At 41.6% G+C, this 21,256-nt stretch overlaps 1 protein-coding gene across 14 annotated transcripts in view; it reads right to left on the bottom strand.

Moving 5' to 3' along the window:
* Positions 1-21,256, bottom strand: part of LOC140209797 (multiple C2 and transmembrane domain-containing protein 2-like) — a 485,848-nt gene that overhangs the window by 319,411 nt on the left and 145,181 nt on the right. For 12 of the 14 annotated variants that reach the window (XR_011889071.1, XM_072278281.1, XM_072278276.1 and 9 more), the window contains 2 exons: positions 7,083-7,145; positions 3,073-3,187 (listed from right to left, as the gene is read on the bottom strand). Coding sequence is in view for 12 of the 14 variants with exons in the window: in XM_072278281.1 (XP_072134382.1) it covers positions 3,073-3,187; positions 7,083-7,145 (178 nt within the window). In the remaining 2 variants the exon portion in view is untranslated. Of the gene's footprint in view, positions 1-3,072; positions 3,188-7,082; positions 7,146-19,983; positions 20,057-21,256 lie in introns of those variants that run through there. The other 2 variants (XM_072278283.1, XM_072278286.1) reach the window with 2 other exon arrangements.

Here is a 21,256-nt window from a genome sequence, read left to right on the forward strand (position 1 = left end):
TCTGAAGGACACAGGTAAAACTGAGGCTTTCTGATGATTTTGATTATCCAACGGCTTCAAAGCTATCATTGCTATTGCAAGATTTTTTTGATATAAAAATTTTATTATGGGATTTGAAGTCAGTGACATAAAATAGTTTTCCAGACTTCCATACACCAGTCCAGTAAATGCAACCTCCATGCCCTACAGGCATCAAATGAATGGACTTCAGGAGTAGATCACAGTACTCCACAAGTTACATTCAGCATTACCGACCAGGTTGAGCTTCTGTATAAATTCCACAATCCACCAGGCTGAGGCAAACTCATCCCACATATTCAATCAAGCACACTAAAAACTGCATTGTCCCCAAACAAGATATTTTGGACACAGTGTGAGGGGATCCAGGAGTACCCCTATAAACTGTTTGGAGAGAGGAGAGAGAGACAGAGTTAATTACCACCGATATGTTGCTTTTGAAAAGAGAGAGACGAAGATTAACAGTTGGACTGTCACTTTAAGGCATTGGAAGTAACTTTGGATTTTTACTGAGTTTGGAGTTGGAGACAGCACCGAGCAGCTCGTAAGTTGCTATGGTGACCGAAGGCGGTGTTATTTAATGAACACTCGATGTTAATGATTTTCAGCAGGTTGTTGATATTTCTTCAAGGACTTGTTGCCTGTTTGTGCATTTCCTTTACAGACAAAGGAAGGAGGGACTCTTTGAATGACAGGTGATGCTCAGCCTGGTGAAATAAATGGGAGGTCAGATGATACAGACCTCGGACACATGATCTGGACACTGAATGAGCATTGTTGTGCCCGCAGAAAAAGTGGATTTTGGAGGATCGATCAGGCGGATCGATCCAATCACTCTTGCAGCAGGAGGAGAAGGGGTTGACTGGTGGGGAGTTGTCTATGTGTCCACCCTCTACTGGGTGATAGCTCCACCACAGAAAACCGGTCCCCCTGGTTAAAGTCACAGTCGGTGATTTGTAAAGGGTTTCGGAGGACGACGAGAAGATCGACGGCATCAGTTCACCTGAAGACTCAACTCACTCTCTCTCTCTCTCTCTCTCTTTCCATCACTACTCAACTAAATACCACGAACTGAACTGAACTGAACTTTACTCAACATCGTAAGACTGTATCTTTTTACCCCTAGACTTAAAGAAGCTTGGTTTTCATACTTATATTTCCACACTTACTAATTTACGTGCTTATATATATATAATCATTGCTAACCTGTTTGATTTATGTACATTTATATTACTGTATTGCGTAGTTACTATTAAACATTTGTAGTTTATAGCAATACTGGACTCCAAAGTGGTTTCCATCTCTGCTGGTTCTTTATTCCCATCACGGGGTATATAACACACAGCTATAGAAAATAATGTGGCATGTTCAATCACAGATTGCACCATGCTGTTGTGCAGAAGGACTTGGAAGTACTTGCTCCCTTCTCACACCTACATTCAGGTAAGTGGTACAAAACCCTTAGGTCCCACACCACCAGGTTCAGGAACAGTTATTCCTTATAACCATTTGGCTCCTGAATCAGCACGGATAACTTTACTCACTTCAATTCAATCTACAGACTCATTCCCAAGGCCTTTTTTACAACTTATCTTCTCAGTATTTTTTTTTTGCAGAAATTGTCTTCTTTTGCACATTGGTTGTTTGTCAGTCTTTGTTTATATGTGTTTTTTCCTCATAAATTCTATTTTATTTCTTTATTTTCTAGTAGATGCCTGCAAGAAAATGAATCTCAAGGTGGTATATAGCAACATGCATGGTAAAGTTTACTTCGAATTTTTGCAGGAATTGCAAAAAGTTCTTTTGTAATAAAACAGGTTATCAAGAAGGCAATTAGAATGTTCCCCTTCATTGCGACAGAGACTGAATTTAAGAGCTGGGAGGTTATACTACAAATGGACAAGGTACTGGTTAAGTCACACTTGGGGTACTACATGCCGTTTTAGTTTCCTTACTTGAGGAAAGATCTATTGGCTTTGGAGATGATGCAGAAGAGGTTCACCAGGTCAACTCTTGAGATGAGGGGATTTAGCCTATGAAGGGAAATTAAGTCACTGGGATGATACACCCTGAAATTCTGAAGAGATAATCTAACAGAAACATATACAATTATTGAAGGAATAGATAAGATAAAGGCAGGAAAGTTGTTTCCACTGGTAACTGAGATTAGAATTAGGAGTCATAACATCAAGAATCAGGAGTTTAGATTTAGGACTGAGAAGAAGAGAAACTGCCTTTCCCAGAGAGTAGTGAATCTGTGAAATTTTCTGCCTAGGGAAGCAGTTGGGGCTACCTCATTAGATATATTTAAGTCACAGTTCAATTTTTTTGCATAGCAGTGGAATTAAGGGTAATGGGAAAAGGCAGGTAGGTGGAGCTGAGTCCACGGCCCGATCAGCCACGATCTTATTGAACAGCAGAGCAGACTCAGCTGGCCAAATGGTCTCCTCCTGCACCTATTTCTTATTTATTTTGTTTCTATTTTTATTTTGAGATACAGCAAAATAACAAGCCCTGCTGACCCAATGAGACCCTGCCACCCAATTACACCCATGTGACCAATTAACCTACTAACCCGTACAGCTTTGGGATGTGGGAGGAAACTGAAGCACCCCGAGGAAACCCACATGGTCATGGGGAGAATGTACAAACTCCTTACAGACAGTGGTTGGAATTGAACCCAGGTCACTGGCGCTGTATTATCATTACACTAACTGCAGTACCATGCCGCCCCTAAGCATTTTCTATTCCAGTTTAATTTCCTAAGCTGCTGCAGACCACATATTCTGGTCTTCGATTTATAATTAAGAATCGCCCTAAACTTTATCTGCACACGTTCTCCCAGTTAAGCAGCACACAAGCAGGTGACCCAGTTCAGTTCTTGTTCAGAAAGTAAACCTGCTCTGCTGCAGCACTGGACAGTTAATACAAGGGCACGCAGCAAGTGCTTTCAGAAAAAAAACTTTGGTTAGGAAGTTTCTCTATGCAGTTAGTAAGTTTACACTTGCAGCAGGATTCACTGTAGGTAAGCAAAGCAAGTTCAAAGTGGATTACCACAGCGGTCCCGGATCACAAGGTTCCTTCCTTCCTTCAGATGAATCGTCAGGAGGTATGAGGGAATACGGAATGACGACAGATCGCCACTTTTCCCTTCATATTGTTCTGAGACCTGGAACAGACACAAAAAACATCAGTGCATTCCCCATTAACCAGCATTTGCTTAAGAGCCAACTGTGCCAAGTTTCAGAGCCTGTGGGCAGGATTAAATGCCTGGCTCTAGAAATTTCAATAAGAGCACAGCAGGAGTTCAAAGGCTACCACTGCAATACAGTAATAATGTTTTATCTGCAGTAAATCCATTTGGTGATTAGGGACACAGCTGACTCTATCCTCAAATCAGACTACACTGTAAATACATCTAAATCCCATTACAAAACACACTTGGCTTGGAGTACTGAACAGAAATGTGGGGTGACTGAGAAACTGGAACAGTATTAAAACAACTCTCAAATAAACAATATCTGAATATACTATATAAAGTACTGGGCGACTTATTTAATGACCGGCGACACAGTAGCTTAGGCAGGTGCCGAGTATCAGTAGCTTGGTTTGAAAGGATTTGATGCTGTGGTGTATGCTGAGTTTAGCAATTAGCTTGCAGGCGTTTCATCACCAGTTGAAGTGACATCCTCTGTGCACAGTTGTTGGTGCATCTCTCTGGGAGTACATGTGTTTATATAGCCCCCCATTCTCTTGCCTCAGTCCTGATTGGCTACCCATTCAGTTGACCTTTGAGTTATATTGGCTCATGGTTCTTTGGCTCTTTGGGGTTCATAGAAGGCGTCTATTTCCATGTTTGTTTACCGAGTTATCAGAAGAGAAGCATGGTAACTTAGTGCAATCGCATTACTGTGCCAATAATCAACGATCAGGGTTCGATTCCCGCAACCGTTCGTACGTTCTCCCCCTAATTTCATGAGTTTCCTACAGGTCTCCTCCCACGTTCCAAAGACACAGGTATGGTTAGGGTTTGTGAGTTGCGGGCATGCTGCGCAGTGTCTGAAGCACGGCAATGCTTGTGGCATGCCTCCAGCACATCCTCGGACTGTGTTGGTTAATAATGTATAACGATGCACTTCACTGTTTGTTTTGATGCTTCGGTGTACGTATGACAAATAAAACTAATCTTTTTCTTTAAAGCATTTCTGTGTATTTTGTGTTGTCCAATGTTTGCATTATCCTACACATTTAGAGTTGAGTATACATGCTGATTTTATTTTGAAAGTAATCATAGGCTTGTGGGTCTTCTGTCCCAATTCCACCACTAATGCAGGGAATGGTCTGGTATCTCTACTGATAACTGGGGTTCCAGCACTGGTGTAGGCCGGGGACAGCACCTTCCATCTGAGCAGGATGTCCCACAGAACTTCCGATTCTTGGCGAATTTTAAAGATTAATGACGTTTAAAAGATGAGGTTTATATGTCATATGTATATTGAAATATACAGTGAAATGCATTGTTTGTGTCAGCAACCAACACAGACCAAAGATTGTGCTGGGGGGTGGGGGGGGGGGCAGCCTGTAAGTGTTTCACACACTTCCAGCATCAATATATCATGCTCACAATTCACTAACCCTTAATGTACGTCTTTGCAATCTGTGCTGGAAGTCCTTGTGATGACAGAGAGAACATAGAAGTACTTATAGATAGCAGCAGGATTTAAACCCTAACTGGTGATCACTGGTGCTTCAGAGAATTACGCTATTGTGGCAATTTGTAATCCAGTATGTATTGAGTTAAATTCAAAGCAAGCACAATAACCCCGTAAATGAACAGGAGGAACACTGACTCCAGGAAAAAGAAATGCAAGCAGCTGTTGTTCTTCTCCATTCTGAATTATTCATTTAAATTGTTTTTGATGCTTTTAAATCCATATTTAGTCCATTTTTTCCAGTGTTTCAAAAGGGAAAGAATATATAAATTGAAATGTGTAAACATTTTGTCCAGACATTATTGAATGCATTTTGAAAAGTTAAATCATCAAAGGTCCAAATATATTAAAAGCTGGTGAACCTGAGGGTATGGCTTCAGTGCTATCAGAGGCAGTCAATGTTCCCTCTAGTATTTAGTAGTCAGTGTGCGCAAAAATCTTATGTTGTGCAACTTTTTTTCCTGTGACAAAAGTATGTGTGCACTGAATGCACACATGACACAGTTTATGTAGTTTTACAAAATATTTGACATAACACTGCACAGAATAACAACAAAATAACATACATATTTAAGTCACTCAGTTGTTTTGTCTCTCTCCTGTCTTTGGCATTTACCCATTCTTTGTAAACTCTATCTAGACTAACCAAACTTTCATCCAATTGATAGCTTTTGATTCTCATTAACATATCCAAATGACATTCACCTAAATGTGTTCTCACCTTGTTTTTGAGTTGATTCATCAGGCTAAAACCTCGCTCACAGTCCACACTAGACACAAGAAAGGTTCCCCCAATGTCCATCAACTATGCAAGATCGCAAAACTGTTCATTTTGAAGTACAAATGCTACCATTTGAGCAAAGTTTGAAATCAGTTTGGATTTAATTTTTTCTTGCACGGAAAATTTGAAATCATTAAACTGTCTAATTATTACAGAATTTTCAGCTAGAAAATCATGATATTTTAGACCGAAGGCATTAACTTGTTCATCGCCAAATGTGAAGTCACAATCTGCAATTGCGGAGAAATCAAAAGCTGACCATTCTTGTACCTCATCTTCAGGAAACCTTTCTTCTAAATGAACACAAAGACTATTTACAAAAGTCAACAGCAAACTTGTATCTACTGTGACATTTTCTTCATGTTGTAAGCTTAGCAAAACTTTAACTTTGTCACTCCACGAAACATTGTCTCCCAGATACTGCTTTCTTATCTTGTTAATTTTGCCTCGTGCGAAATGAAGTGAATCAATCAGTGTCAGGTCACTCTTTGGCAGAATCTTGCACAGTGCAGACAGTTCATCAAAGACATCACTTAAAACCCGTGAAGCTACTTTGTATGTGATGTTTATCAAATTCTTGTGACAGTATTTAGCCACAGGGTCATTTGACTGATCTTTTTCAATAAAAACTTAGTAAGCTATCTACAGGGTTTGAAACAGATCTTTGTAAACTTTACGATATGAACACTGTCCGCCAAAGATGGCTGCCACCGTGATGCAGCTGTATAAACCAGAGCAGGAAAGGTAAGGTGACGTAAATTAGTGACGCGCATTGTGGTATTTGAAAAACCGACTAACTGGTTAACAAAAACATTTAGCTAAAAGATTATTTTCAATAAGTATAATTATTAATTACTACATTATTTTAGGTAACTAACCTTCTGTGCGCACATTAATTTCCTTTGTGCACTGGTTGAAAAACGTGTGCACGCGCACAGCTTAGAGGGACCATAGGAGGCAGTATATAAGTGCAGACATACATCTCAGCTCCAGTGAAACAAGCGGATTGGATTAGGACAGTAGTCCCTGGCAGAATGGAATTTCTGCCCTAAAGTCCTGAAGTAACTCGTTAAAATAGAGAATCACATTCGAAACATTGGTAGGGAAGCTCTAATTACTTCGAACTCCACTGAAATTCTGAGAGGAGTTTTGATCTCAATTTAGGCCATTAGATAATTCAAAATGTACCATTTACCAATTTACCAGAAATCATTAGTTCAGTACAAAATTAAGCTCAACTTTAGACTGTAAATATCATGTGAAAAAAATTTAAAAGTCAATCACAGCAGGAAATTAGAATTATGTTACTAATTGAGTTTTAATTTTATTTTTGTCCACTGACAAACTCTATAGATATATTTATTTTAAATCTAAAAATTGGTCTGGCTTCTGGAGTCACATATTGTTTGCAAAACCACATCAATTTCCTCAAAATCTTTCATTCCTTCAACCTAGTTAAATTGTTTGAGGAATGCAACACAGGGTCATTAACCTCCTGCACACATTGTTTGCATCAAACTAAGGAGCCTTTTAACTGTTAAACATTTAAAGATATTACAACCAGATTTTACCTGTTCCTCGAAGAACATTGAACTTTGTGAAGACTCCAGGTCAGTACCTTCACTAAGTTCCTCCTGAAAGATAAAACACTCTGTCAGATGATGGCAAGAACATAGGAGCTGGTCTCTTGGTCTCTGGTGCACTCTGTCTTCCCTAAGATCATGACTGAAGTTCTTCCATCACTGTCCTACCTTCCTGCACAAATCCTTGATTTCCCATACAGTTCAAAAAAAATTTGAAGAATGTCTTCAGAGCCTTATTGAGTAGGAACTTCCAAAGACTCTACCCAAGGCTCAGTCATCGAATATATTCAAGACTGAAGTAATTGCTCCTCATCTCAATCCTGAATTCTGAGGAACATCATCCACCCAATTAAGCCAATCCTACGCTAATCCCATTTATTCTCACAACATACCCATCAACATCTACCATTCACCTACAAAATCTGGGCAATTTATAGCATCCAATGAATCAAGTAACCCACACACCTTTGTAATGTGGGAAGAAACAGGAAGACCCAAGAGAATTCCATGCTGTCACAATATACAAACCCTACACAGACAGGAACCGAGGTCAAGATTGAACCCGGATCACTGGGGTTGAAAGACAGCAGCTCTACTTACCATGCAATCCAGGATTGCCAACAGAGAAGCCACATCAGTGGTGCAGCCATCTCGAGGCAACAGCTGAGCCAACAGTTGATCAGCCAGTGACTATAAGGTCCATGTGCCAAATACGTGGCCCATGCTTATAATATACACAAAATTATTAATATAACACATTTCCAGGATCAAATTGACGTTGACACAATCTACCTTCTATATACAAAGAAAGGAATCCATTTGCCATCAATGAAAAGTGGAACTGTGACTAATATTTTTGGTGAGGTAAAACTGATTTTGTTTTTAAAATAGTGATGTTTGAAGGGAAACCCCAATAGATATCCTTAATTTTTGAGAAGTTTTTACAGCATGCTCACAGAGATGTTTCCATTTTCAAACTAAAGCAAAAATACATACAAAAATATCATAAATACAGATACTAATAAATACTTCTGACCATTAAGGAGAAACTTCTCTTCCTGGTGTCGTTACAGTGGGATAGTTGTTAGAACATGTAATGATTCGGGCAGATATCATAAAAGCATTAAGGAATGGTGGGTACTCAGACTGGAATATTATGCCGATAAAGTGGACGAAGTTGGGAGGAAGGGAGCTTGTGTGCAATGTTCTCCACAAATACACAGTGGAGAGTATTCTGACAAGTTGCAGCGTAGTGTGAAAATGTCAATGCCCAGGAAAGGAAAAGTCTACAAAAAGTGGTAGATACAACCCAGTGCATCACAGGCAAAGCCCTCCCCATCAATAAACATATTGATAAGGAACGCTGCCACTAGGAAGCAGAATCCATCATCCAGGCAATGACCTCTTCTCGCTACGCCCATCAGGCTGGAAAAACAGCAGCCTCAGGTCGTACCCCACTACTGTCAGAAACAGCTACTCCACTGCAACCATCAGGCTCCTGAACCATTGTGGATAACTTCACTCACTTCAACACTGAACTGACTCCACCACGCATAGATTCACATTCAAGCACCCCACAACTCCCGCTCTCAGTACTACTCATGTGTTTTCATATTATCTACACTGTCTGTCTTCTTTCGCACATTGGTTGTTTGTCAGTTCTTGCTATTTATAGTCTTTCATAAACCCTCATGTGTTTCTTCATTTTCCTGTAAATGTTGCAAGAAAGTGAATGGCCAAGTAGTATATGGTGAGATATACATACTTTAATAATAAATTTACTTTAAACATTATCTGCATGGAGCAAATGGGGTCAACAGCCTGTTCATGTACTGTATTTTCTGCATAAATGTTTACTATGATGAGAGTAGCACAAAACCATGCACTCACTGGCCAAGCTGCACTCGTGTCTAATCATGAACACCATCGAGAGTCAGGTGACACAGACGCAGCATCACAGTCAGCATGGACAAGGTGGGCTGAAATGTCTCATTTCTGCACTGTACAGTTTTATAATTCTATGATTAGGTCCATTCTTTAGGCAAAAGCTAAAGAGAGCTGGTGAGGTGAGGACAAGGGGGAACCCTATTCCTAGTGGGGTAGCTGGAGGATGGAGTGAGAGCAGCTGTGCGTGAAATGGGGGAGATGCATTTGAGAGCAGAGCTCCGGGTCCAACATATTATTCTCCGTAACTTCCGCCACCTCCAACAGGATCCCACCACTAAGCACATCTTTCCCTCCCCCACTCCCCGCTTTCCCCAAGGATCGCTCCATACGCGACTCCCTTGTCCATTCGTGCCCCCCCATCCCTCCCCACTGATCTCCCTCCTGGCACTTATCCTCGTAAGCGGAACAAGTGCTACGCATGCCCTTACACTTCCTCCCTTACCACCATTCAGGGCCCCAGACAGTCCTTCTAGGTGAGGCGAAACTTCACCTGTGAGTCGGCTGGGGTGATATACTGCGTCCGGTGCTCCCGATGTGGCCTTCTATATATTGGCAACACCCGATGCAGACTGGGAGATCGTTTTGCTAAACACCTATGCTCTGTCCGCCAGAGAAAGCAGGATCTCCCAGTGGCCACACATATTAATTCCACGTCCCATTCCCATTCTGATATGTCTATCCACGGCCTCCTCTACTGTAAAGATGAAGCCACACTCAGGTTGGAGGAACAACACCTTATATTCCGACTGGATAGCCTCCAACCTGATGGCGTGAACATTGACTTCTCAAACTTCCGCTAATGCCCCACCTCCCCCTTGTACCCCATCCTTTATTTATTTATATACACACATTCTCTCTCTCCTTTTTCTCCCTCTGTCCCTCTCACTATACCCCTTGCCCATCCTCTGGGCTTCCCCCCCCCACTTTTCTTTTTCCCTAGGCCTCCTGTCCCATGATCCTCTCTTATCCCTTTTGCCAATCAACTGTCCAGCTCTTGGCTCCATCCCTCGCCCTCCCATCTTCTCCTATCATTTTGGATCTCCCTCTCCCCCTCCTACTTTCAAATCTCTTACTAGCTCTTCTTTCAGTTAGTCCTGACGAAGGGTCTCAGCCTGAAATGTCAACCGTACCTCTTCCAATAGATGCTGCCTGGCCTGCTGCATTCACAAGCAACTTCTATGTGTGTTGCGTGAACCACTTGTAAGCACCACTCCTCTTCTCTGCTCCGTCAACCAATTATCTTAAATCCATGACCATTGGCTCCTGGTCTTATTCCTAGCTGAAATATTTTCTGTTAAAAACCATTACAAGGCAGCTCTTTGGCTAATTTGCCACAGGAGTGCACTCCCAAAGTATTTTACTGCCTTCAGAATGTGAAAGGCACAATGAAGATTAAGTGTTTTTAAAAACAAACAACTCAGATGCAGATGGCCCATGGGGAAAACTTGAGGAAATCATTATACAACTGTGTACCTTGCACAATTTAATTTAATTACTATGAAATACTTAAGTGAAGCAGGAATCTCCCCATAGGTTCCCTTTGGTTGCTTAACACAATATAGAAAACAGTGCACGCATATACTTTCGCAAGGTCTTTCCAGATAATGATGTACTATTAAAGTATTACTGCACTGTCATCTCTGTTGGGAATAGGAAGTACGTCAGCCACAAACAACTGCAGCATCTGATACATAGTTTGTAAGATATTGTTCCCTGGTTTGATAATCCATCTGAAAGCTCTCAGTCAGTGTAACAATCCTTACTGTATTGGCATGCCAGTACAGATTCTTACCCTCAGAATCCTGTACGTACAGGTTTCCCACTCAAAGGCAAGAGAGCCAACGACTGAGCCACAGATTAAGCTACTAGGAAACCACTGGCAGAGTTGTTTACCCTGCTTTAATGACAAACAAGAAAGGCCATCACGTTCACACAAAATATTCTGTAGATGCTGGGGTCAAAGCAACTCTCACAACAAGCTGGAGGAACTCAGCAGGTCAGGCAGCATCTGCGGAAACGGTCAGTCAACGTTTCAGTCCAGAACCCTTCGTCAGGACTTTGCCCGACCTGCTGAGTTCCTCCATCTTGTTGTGAGTGTTGCTTACAGCCATCATGTTGATAGTCGGCTGCAGGTTCTGCTCCAGTGTTGAAAGAACAAGCAAATTTCGCAAAACAGTACTTGATGTCTAGATGGAATTCAATTCTCTGGGGCTGACAACCAGCAGTAATAACTGCCGTGCCACCGTGGGGCCCTTAAAAATATTAACTGAACATTCCCTGGGAGAATTGCATCACTAGAACATCCTTTTAATCTCTGAAAAGGATCACAGCACACTAATGAGTCCGTAATAAAGAGATACATTCATGGTATTTCATTTATTAACAACATTTCATAAACTGGCAGATCTACATTCAACATATTTCCTCCCACACCCTTAGCCTTAGGCTGTTATAGCCTTGTTATACTCATTACAGTTTCATGAAATCTTCCAGTAATTTCTGCAGAAATTCTTCCAGACTCCTCATTAAACTTTGTTTATCCAATTTCCAACAAAAGCACAAGCTAACTCAACGCTTCCATTCAAAGTAAGTACTTTAATGTATTTAAGGGCCCCCTCAGTGGCACGGCAGTTATTACTGCTGGTTGTCAGCCCCAGGAATGTGAGTTCGATCTAGACATCAAGTACTGTTTTGCAAAGTTTGCCTGTTCTTTCCCCATTGGAGCAGAACCTGCAGCCCACAGTTATGCCAAACTAATTAAATCAGTAATCAAATGCCCGTTCAAACTAACCCCTCTGCCTACACAATGTCCCTATCCTTACATTTTCTGCACATCCGTGTACTTATTTAACAGCCTCTCGAATGCTCTTATAGCATTTGGCTCCACCACCACCCCAGGGCAGTGATTCCAGACACTCACTACTCTGAACAAAAACTTGCCCAAACATCTCCACTTAAGTTGCCCGCCAACCCCCCCGCCCCCTGACCTGAAATGCATGCCCTCTGTTATTAGATATTTCAACTCTGGGATAAAGATACTGGCTGTCCACTCTATCTACGCCTCATGTAACTTTACAAACCTCCCCTCAGCCTCCACTGCTCCAGAGAAAACAACCAAGTCTGTCCAACCTCTCCTCTTAGCGCATGCCCTCTAATCCAGGCAGCATCCTGATAAACATCTTCTGCATCCTCTCCAAAGCCTCACCATCCTTCCTATAATGGGACAACCTGAAGTGAATGTAATACTCCAGATATGACCCAACTAGAGTTTCATAAAGCGGCAAACCAACTTCCTGACTCTTGAACTCAGTTCCTCAATGAATAAAGGCGGGCATGCCATTCTGCCTTCTTTAACCACCCATCAACCTGTGCAACCACTTTCAGGGAGTTATGAATTTCCACCTCAAGAATCCACTGCAATCAACACTGTTAAGGGCCTTGTCATTACTTTTAAGGGTCTTGTCATTCACAGTGCACAGTCCCTTTACATTTGACCTCCCTAAGCGCAATACGTACTTAATATTTGGCCACGTTAAGCTCCATCTTCTATTTCTCCACTCATATCAGCAAGTGATCTATATCCTGTTGTATCCTCTGCCAGTCTCCTACACTATCCACAACACCGCCAATCTTCTTATCATCCATGAACCTACGAACCCACCCATCTATGTTTTCATCCTACGTATACCTGCTTGTTAATGCAAATAACTAATCAGCCAATCATGTGGCAGCAACTCAATGCATAAAAGCATGCAGATATGGTCAGGAGGTTCAGTGTTGTTCAGAACAAACATCAGAACATGGAAGAATTGTGATCTAGATGACTTTGACTATTGTTGGTGCCAGACAGGGTGGTTTGAGTACCTCAGAAATTGCTGATCTCCTGGGATTTTCACGCTCAACAGTCTCAAGAGTTTACAGAGGATGGTGCAACAAACAGAAAAAGATCTGGTGTTTACAGTTCTGTGGGCAAAAATGCGTTGATAATAAGACAGAGAATGGCAAGACTGGTTCAAGGAGGAAAGAGACTCAAATAACCATGCATTACAACAGTGTTGTGTAGAAGAGCATCTCTGCACAATACTTCAAACCCTGAAGCAGCCGGGACTATGAACATGCACTCAATAGCCACTGATTGTACACCATAAACTGCAGAGGTCCCAGCAAGGATTCCTGCAGAACACCACTAATCACAGACCTCAAGCCAGAATAAGTCCCATTCATCACTACCCTCTGTCTTTCACGGCAGCATCTATGGAAAAGGAGACACTGAGTTACGTTGGAACATTCAGGTGTTGAAAGGAGAAATAATACAGACAGAGAAAACACGAATCAAAAGCAGAAAATGCTGGAAAACTCACAGCAGGCCAGACTGCCTCCGTAGAAAATGAACCCTCAGATCTACAACCCCACAACACATCCCTCCTTCCTCCTCACCACACATGGTCAACCACCCTAAATAAGCCCTACTCTGCTCTACACCCAGACAGACAGGAGACTACAAAAAAGGTTGGAATACGGGACAAAAAAAACAAGATGCTAGATGAACTCAGTGAGCCAGGCAGCATGTTTGAAGGGAAACGGACAGTCAACATTTTGGATCAAGACCCTTCATCAAGACTAAAAGATGGAGGGAAGAGAGCCAGTATAAAAAGGAGGGAAGGGGAAGAGCAAGAGCTCGCAAGTGATAGACGGATCTAGTGAGGAGGGGCAATATGCCAATTGAGGAGGGCAGAGTGACAATAGAAAAGAACCTTTGGAGAGACCGATGGAGGTGACCACCACCTCTAGAATTCATTAGATTTATATACAGGGGATGAAGCCAAGGCCTCTCTTGAAGGCTGGCTAGTTTGAATTAGAAGAATCAGAAAGCATGGCAAAAGCACATCAGGAAGTGAGGGAGTTCGAGGAAAGAAAAGGAGGGAAAACACGAGAACTCGAATTCATCTGTAAATATCTGCAGTCCCGGGCGTATGAGTAGCAGGAATAGGCACAAGCCATTCAGCCCCTCAAACCCACTCCAGCATCCAATAGGATCTTAGCTGATTTAACAATCCTCTAGACCACTTTATTTACTTTCTTCACATACATCAATCCCTTTCCCAATTCAAAATGTAACACAATACCCAAAACACTGCATCGTCTCAGTGTCAATTATAACCAAGGGCTCTGCCACCACGGCTCTCCATAGCAAGGAGGTCCAAGTATTCACAACAGTGGAGAAAATTAATTCAGTCTTATGGCACTTGTAAACTGAGTGCCCCTTACTCCGAGGCCAAGCCCTCTGGTTCTGGACTCCCCTCAACAGAGAATATCTTTTCATTTTAAACCATCAGTCTCCCTCAGAATCTTGCACGTTTCAATAAGGACTGGCAATGTTGAAATAAATGACAATTGAAAGAGAAAAACTAAGACTAATTGATGGCAGACAGAAATGACCATTTCTGCTACAGACAGAAAAAGAGGGTGAGCAATGTACATTTGGAAAATTTGCAACTGAGTCTGGAAGGCCTCAACGTGCCTTGACAAAGGATGAGGTGCTGTTCCCGAAGCAAGTATTGTGTCGCACCTTACTGTAACGCAGTAAATTGAACAATTCCAGATACTCAGCCACTCCAGCTTGTATCTCATTTTGACACCCTCACCTCTTATGGCATGTCAGATTTCATTCATCTCTTCTTAGTTACATTTCCTTTTGACTCCGCTTTACCACTTCTTTTTCAGCCGGCAGCACCTGCCCTCATCTCAGTTTGTATCTATCGCCACTTTTGCAATGGACACATTACCTTTCATTCTCTGTTCCTCCCCATTATCAGTGAAGTTTAAAACTAGTTTCCAAGACTAACTCTTCCCAATTCTAACAAGGGGCCATTAACATGTACACCACTGGCTTTAATTCCCTCACCACAGAATTTGCTTGGCCCATCGTTAGCATCCTGGGATTTTATTTCAGACTGTCAGCATCTGTGGTACTTTGCTTTTGAAGAGGTGCAAGAAGTTAGGCAGAACAGCTCTCACACTTACGAAGCCACACTGTTTCCCCACCATCACTACTCTTTCCCCAATACTCACTAACTCTGCTACATTGATTCCAACAATTTTCCCAAGAAATGGCCTTGAACAGAATAGCTGGTTCCTTCTTTTCAATTGAAAAATAAAGTGTTTGCTACCTCCAAAACTGTTCTCCTTTCACAATCTCTTTTCTCTTACTTTATTTAACATCCAAGGCTAGAAAAAAATGGAATCAGAAGATTGTTGTTGCTTTAGGATCATTAACATGGAGTAAAAATATGACGTTTCTCCCCTAACCATCCCTTCACTATTCCTTTGGCATCATACTCTCCTTCTCCGCTGTGGTTATTAACCAAAATCCATATTCAGTAAAGTCTAGACAGAAATCTGTTTTGTTTTGGGTTCATCTCAAGTTGAACCAAACTTGCAAAATTAGATCACTGTTCCTGCTATTTCACTCTAGATTGGACACTCTAGAGGAGCTGTAAAGGTCATCCTACCTCAGCTTCCTGCAACATGTCATGTTGTTTCAACGCTTATCTTTAAAGACTGGTGTAAACTAAAATTTGTCAACAGACACGGAGCAAATTACTTCTAGGTCAACAAAGGAAGTAGCACAATGTTACTCCCTTTTCATTGAATGAGTCATAGGACATAGAACATAGAACAGTGCAGGACAGGAAAAAGGCCCTTCAGCCCACAAAGCTGTGCCAAATCAGCTGAACAGTAAATTAACAAAAACCCAAAAACCAATCCCTCCTACCTGCACAATGTCCATATCACACCATCTTCCACATATTCATGTGCAGACATCCCACCCTACAAAAACTCATTTCAGGGAGGTAGCACCATCAATTTGCAGGAGACTTCCGGGAGAGGTGGGATGTCTGCAATTGAGCAGCTCCTTAGCAGCTAGCCAGCTAGTTTAAATAACGTTAGCTATGCTAATGAACGAATGACACCTGTTAAACTCACCTCAACATGTCTTTTACAGTCTTAACCCACCATGGGCAATAGAAAAGTCACTGCTGCAAACAGTGCAGCGAGCAACACTGTCATTATTTTTGACCCCTATTAGGCAGGGGTACACTTTAGTGTAGTCTGGGGTGACGTACGTTTTATATTTTTTTGGAACACTCTGCCATGGTGTGCTCTCGCTCTCTCTCTCTCTCGCTCGCACTCTCGCTTGCTTTCTCTCTCGCGCTCTCTCTCTCTAGCTTGCTTTCTCTCTCGCGCTCTCGCACTCTCTTGCTTTCTCTCACTCACTCGCTCTCAAAAAAATGACTTCCGTGATATTGTATATAATTTGCGGGCATCAGGGAGCCACTATTCATATGCGGGAGACTCCCCGAACTTCCGGGAGAGGTGGGATGTCTGCATGTGCCTATTTAAACATCCCTTGAAAGCCTCTAAATTATTTGCCTCTACCACTACACCAGACAGTGCATTCCAGGCATCCACTACTCCCTGCGTTAAAAAATGAACACCTCACATCCCCTTTGAATCTACTCGCTCTTACATTCAATGCATGTCCTCTGGTATTAGACATTTCTACCCTGGAAAAAAGATACTGTCTGCTCTATCTATGCATTTCATAAACTTATAAACCTCTATCAGATTTCCCCTCAGCCTCCATGCTCCACAAAAAATAACCCAAGTTTCTTCCATCTCTCATGATAGCATATGCCCTCTAAACCAGGCAGCATCCTGATAAACCTCCTCTGCGTCTTCTCTAAAGCCTCAACATCCCTCCTAAAGTGGGACGAGCAGAACAGTATGCAATTTTCCAGATGTGGCCTAACCAGAGTTTTATAAAGTTTCAACATAACTTCTTGACTTTCAAACTCAGTGCCTAATAAAAGCAAACATTCCATAAGCCTTTTTAACCACCATGTCAACCAGTGGAGCCACTTTCAAGGAGACAAGTTACTCCCAGTAGCCAATAATTTGAGTTCTAACTATTCAAATTGAAATTTAAATCATTCTGCAAAAATTCCAGGAATGCACATCTCAGTTTGGTCCCTCTCATCTTTCATAGAAAAAGAAAAGGGGATCCAAAGAGATCTTGACAGGGTAAGTTTGGAAAAGATGCTTCCTCTTGTGTGAATGTAGAACTAGATGGGGGGAGCACTACTTAAAGACGTGGGTCAGATGAGATGATGTTTTTCTCTTTAAGTCACAGAATTTTGGAACCCGTCTTCAAAAAGGGAGTGGAAGCAAATTCCTTGAATAGTGTATGCTTAAGGTAGGAGTACATTGACTTTTGGAAATCAACATACACTTGCCTTAAAATTAATTTAACAACGGGTTGTTTATTTTAGTTTATTGACTGCTCTCTGGTATCTTTAGAGATTACAAGGGTTAGGCAAAAAAGTACATTGAGGTTACAATCAGATTTCTGATGATCTTGTTAAGTGACAGAGCAGACTCAAGTGGGCGGAGTGGCCTACGCCGGCTCCCGATTTGTATGTTCGGATTCACGACTCTTTTATTCATGACCATAAGGTATAACAGCAGAGTTAGGCCATTTGGCCCATCGAGTCTGTTCCACCAGTTCATCATGGCTGATACATTTTTCCTCTCCGATCCAATCTCCTGCCTTCTCCCCGTACCCCTTCACGCCCTGTTCAATCAAGAATCTATCAACCTCTGCCTTAAATATACATAAAGGCTTAGCCTCCACATCTGAATTCTACAGATTCACCACTCTCTGGCTAAAGAAATTCCTCCTCATCTCCATTCTAAAAGGACGCCCTTCTATTCTGAGGTTGTGTCTCCTGGACTTGGGCTCTCCCATCATAGGAAACATCCTCTCCACATCCATTCTATCAAGGCCTTTCTATCATGACAGTTTCCCCTTGTTGATTAAAGCTGCTGTTTTGAACTTGAACAGAGTGATCAGCCATTTCTGACTTCATTTTGGATTTTCGAGAAACTGGCCAAGATAATAATCTCTTACAGCTGGTGTAAACAGTCCCTCAAGCTGATTTCTTCTGAAAATTAGCCCACTGTGGCTCAGCACGCAAGCCTGTCACTGACGTCTCAACTCCTTATTAAAAATTAACGCTTGTGCAGTTATGAACCACAAATGTTCAAACTACAACACCCACACTATTAAACCAAAATCTGAACGTTATAATTAACACCATGAAATATTTAGTTAGTTCATTGTGTTCTTAAGGTTTCCTTAAATTCAAGTGTGCAATTAAGAAATGACGGTATGTTTACTAGGTTGAAAATTTTTGCAAAAAGATCTTTTGTTGCAGTCTTTAAATTACTGTTTTTTTAAACTTTTATCTCTTTATTTATCTATTGATCTATTTATTTATCTATCTATCTATCTAGTTTTCTATTTATTTATTTAGAAATAGAGTGCAGAATAGGCCCTTCTGGCCCAATGAGCCACACCACCTAGCAACCCACCTTTTTAATCCTCGCCGGATCACAGGACAATTTACAATGACCAATTAACTTACTTAACTAGTATGTCTTTGGACTGTGGGAAGAAACCGGAGCACCCAGAGAAAACTCACATGCTCACGGAAGCCTTTCTTCTGGCCTTATCTGTCTCACTGAGAAAGCACGGCATATTTTTTTGCTCATCAGGTCCACTTTAGGAAAACTGAATTAAGTGATGGGCAAGAAACTTGGCCAAAGCAAACTGACAGATACTACTTATCTGTATCACTAAGGATAGTGGAAAGCAGTCAATAAACTAAAGCAATTCATTGTTAAACTAACGGAGTTGTAGAGAAAGTAAACCAAATACCAGACATGTAACTAGTTTCACATCAGCAATGTAAGACAATATATAGTCACATGATATTACACAGGCCATTTATTACAAAATTATCTAGAAATGGACATTATAGTGTAATTGCTTAAGTAAATCTTTTCCTTTGTTTTGAATATTCAGCCAATAGTATAGGGAGCACGATAGCACAGCGGTTAATGTAAAGCCATCACAGTGCCAGAGAGCAGAGCTTAATTCCTGCTGCTGTTTGTAAGGAGTTAGTACACTCTCCCTATGACCGCGTGGGTTTCCTCACACCCTCCAAAAACATACAGGTTAGTAGGTTACAATCAAGAGAAAATCTGCAGATGCTGGAAACGCAAGCAACACACACAAAATGCTGGAGGAACTCAGCTGGCCAGGCAGCAGCTACGGAAAAGAGTACAGCCCACATTTTGGGCCGAGACCCTTCGGTTTGCAGGTTAATTGGTCATATGGGTGTAATTGGACAGTGCGGGCTCGTTATGCTGGAACAGCCTGTTATTGTGCTGTATCTCTAATATAAAAGAAATAAAGTTGTCGCATGATTATCAACTAATTCGCCTATCATATTATTGATGGGAATTCTATCTCAAGAGCCAATGCTATCAGAGTTGATGGCCACAGTGTGGTGGAGAATCCTCCACAGCAGTTTCAATAATATTGAGTCTCAAAAGAAGGGTCAGGTTTGTACAGAAGGCCAGCCACTAGCTTCCTGGACTAACATCATTCTATTTATTTAATCTTTAAAAACTTATTAATCTCTGTTTTAAATAAAGTTCAGTGACAAAGCCTCCACAGCCCTCTTGAGAATTGTTAAGATTCACTGACTATTTTGTGAAGAAACTTCTGTTCATCTCATTCATGAATGACTGACCTGGTACTTGAGATCATAACCCTCAGTTCTGGTCACTCGAGCCACTGGGAACATTACCTACATCTCAGAGTTATATAGCACTGAAATAGGCCCAAGGGCCTACCAAGTCCATGCTGACCATCAAGCAAAGAGTTACACCAGTCCCATTTTATTCTCCCCAGTTTCTCATCAGTTCCTCCTCATTCTGCCACTCATCTCTTCCCAAGGGCAACTTACAGTGACCAATTAACCAACCAACCAGCACATCAATTGGAAGTACAAAAAAAACAGGCAAAACTCACAAGGCCACAGGAAGAATAGGCAAACTTCATTCAGAAAACACCCGAGCGACTTTCTGCGAATGCCCGCATGAAAATGAATCGCAGGTTGTATATGGCAACATATAAGTACTTTGATAATAAATTCACATTGAACTTTGAAGTCAGGATTGAACCTAGGATGTTAGACTGAAAAGGTAGCAGATCTACTAGTTGTGTCACTGTGCTGCCCTAAAGTTTTAAGAATTTTATATATTTCAATGAAATTACCCCCTTTTTATGAGTATAGGCTCAGAATACACAATCCTTTCTCCTATTTCACATCAATCAGTTGAACAATCAATCTGGTGAACCTTCCCTGCCCTCCTTCAATCATAATTTCTCAAAATAATTTCCACATCCCGTTTCCTCAACAACGGAAGTAAGAACAGCTCTTCGGTGGCAAAACTGAAGTTAATGACTGACACTCATATGGAGAAACCAGGAAGCAAAGTGTTCTCATTTTGTGCAGTGTGTGCACACAATGCAATTATATTTCTCAGAAGTAAAGATTGGGGGGACACATCCATACAGTAAATCAGCAATTTTCTTTTCAGTCCTCTGGTCCTTTGCTGCACATATTCATACAAGATGTCTATACATGCCATGGAGTGCATAAGAGGAAAGTGTGGTCACTGAATCGAGTTTGGAAGACTCGAAATTATTTTCAGCCACAAATACATGACCTGCAGACACAAACTTCAACAATCACATAAGGCCCTGGGGTCAAATGACATTTGACCCTGTCAAATGACATTTGGAGAACTACCTGGGGATTGGAGGGATCTGGGGAAATGGAACTAGACTGAGAGGTGCAAAGTTGGGCTGAAACATGATTGTAAAAGGGATGTGCAAAGCACTATTGGGAGCTGGAAGCCTAAATTCCACCAAAAACTGAGACCCGCTTTAATAACCCTTGCGTCCTCTTGGGCTTCCTCTTCCCCTCCTCTCCCATCATTCTAAAAGGATTCCATTCTCCCCCTGAAGATTGAACACCTGCACTTTCACCTCAGCCTTCTCACCGTGCAGTGACCCAAACTGGTCAAGAAGTGATTGCATTCTGTCCTCAAAATGTGGTCTCCTCCACAATGGAGAAATCAAAAGCAGAATGGCTGAGCACTTTTGTTCAGTCCAGAGCAATGACCCTGAGCTTCCAGTTGCCTATCACTTTACTTTTCCATTTCTACACATCCATCAGTGGTTCCCTGCACTCTTATGAAGACCAACACAAACTTGAGGAACAACACCTCATCTTCCA

Source organism: Mobula birostris, chromosome 14 (genome assembly GCF_030028105.1).
Source record: "Mobula birostris isolate sMobBir1 chromosome 14, sMobBir1.hap1, whole genome shotgun sequence".
NCBI classification, from domain to species: domain Eukaryota; kingdom Metazoa; phylum Chordata; class Chondrichthyes; order Myliobatiformes; family Myliobatidae; genus Mobula; species Mobula birostris.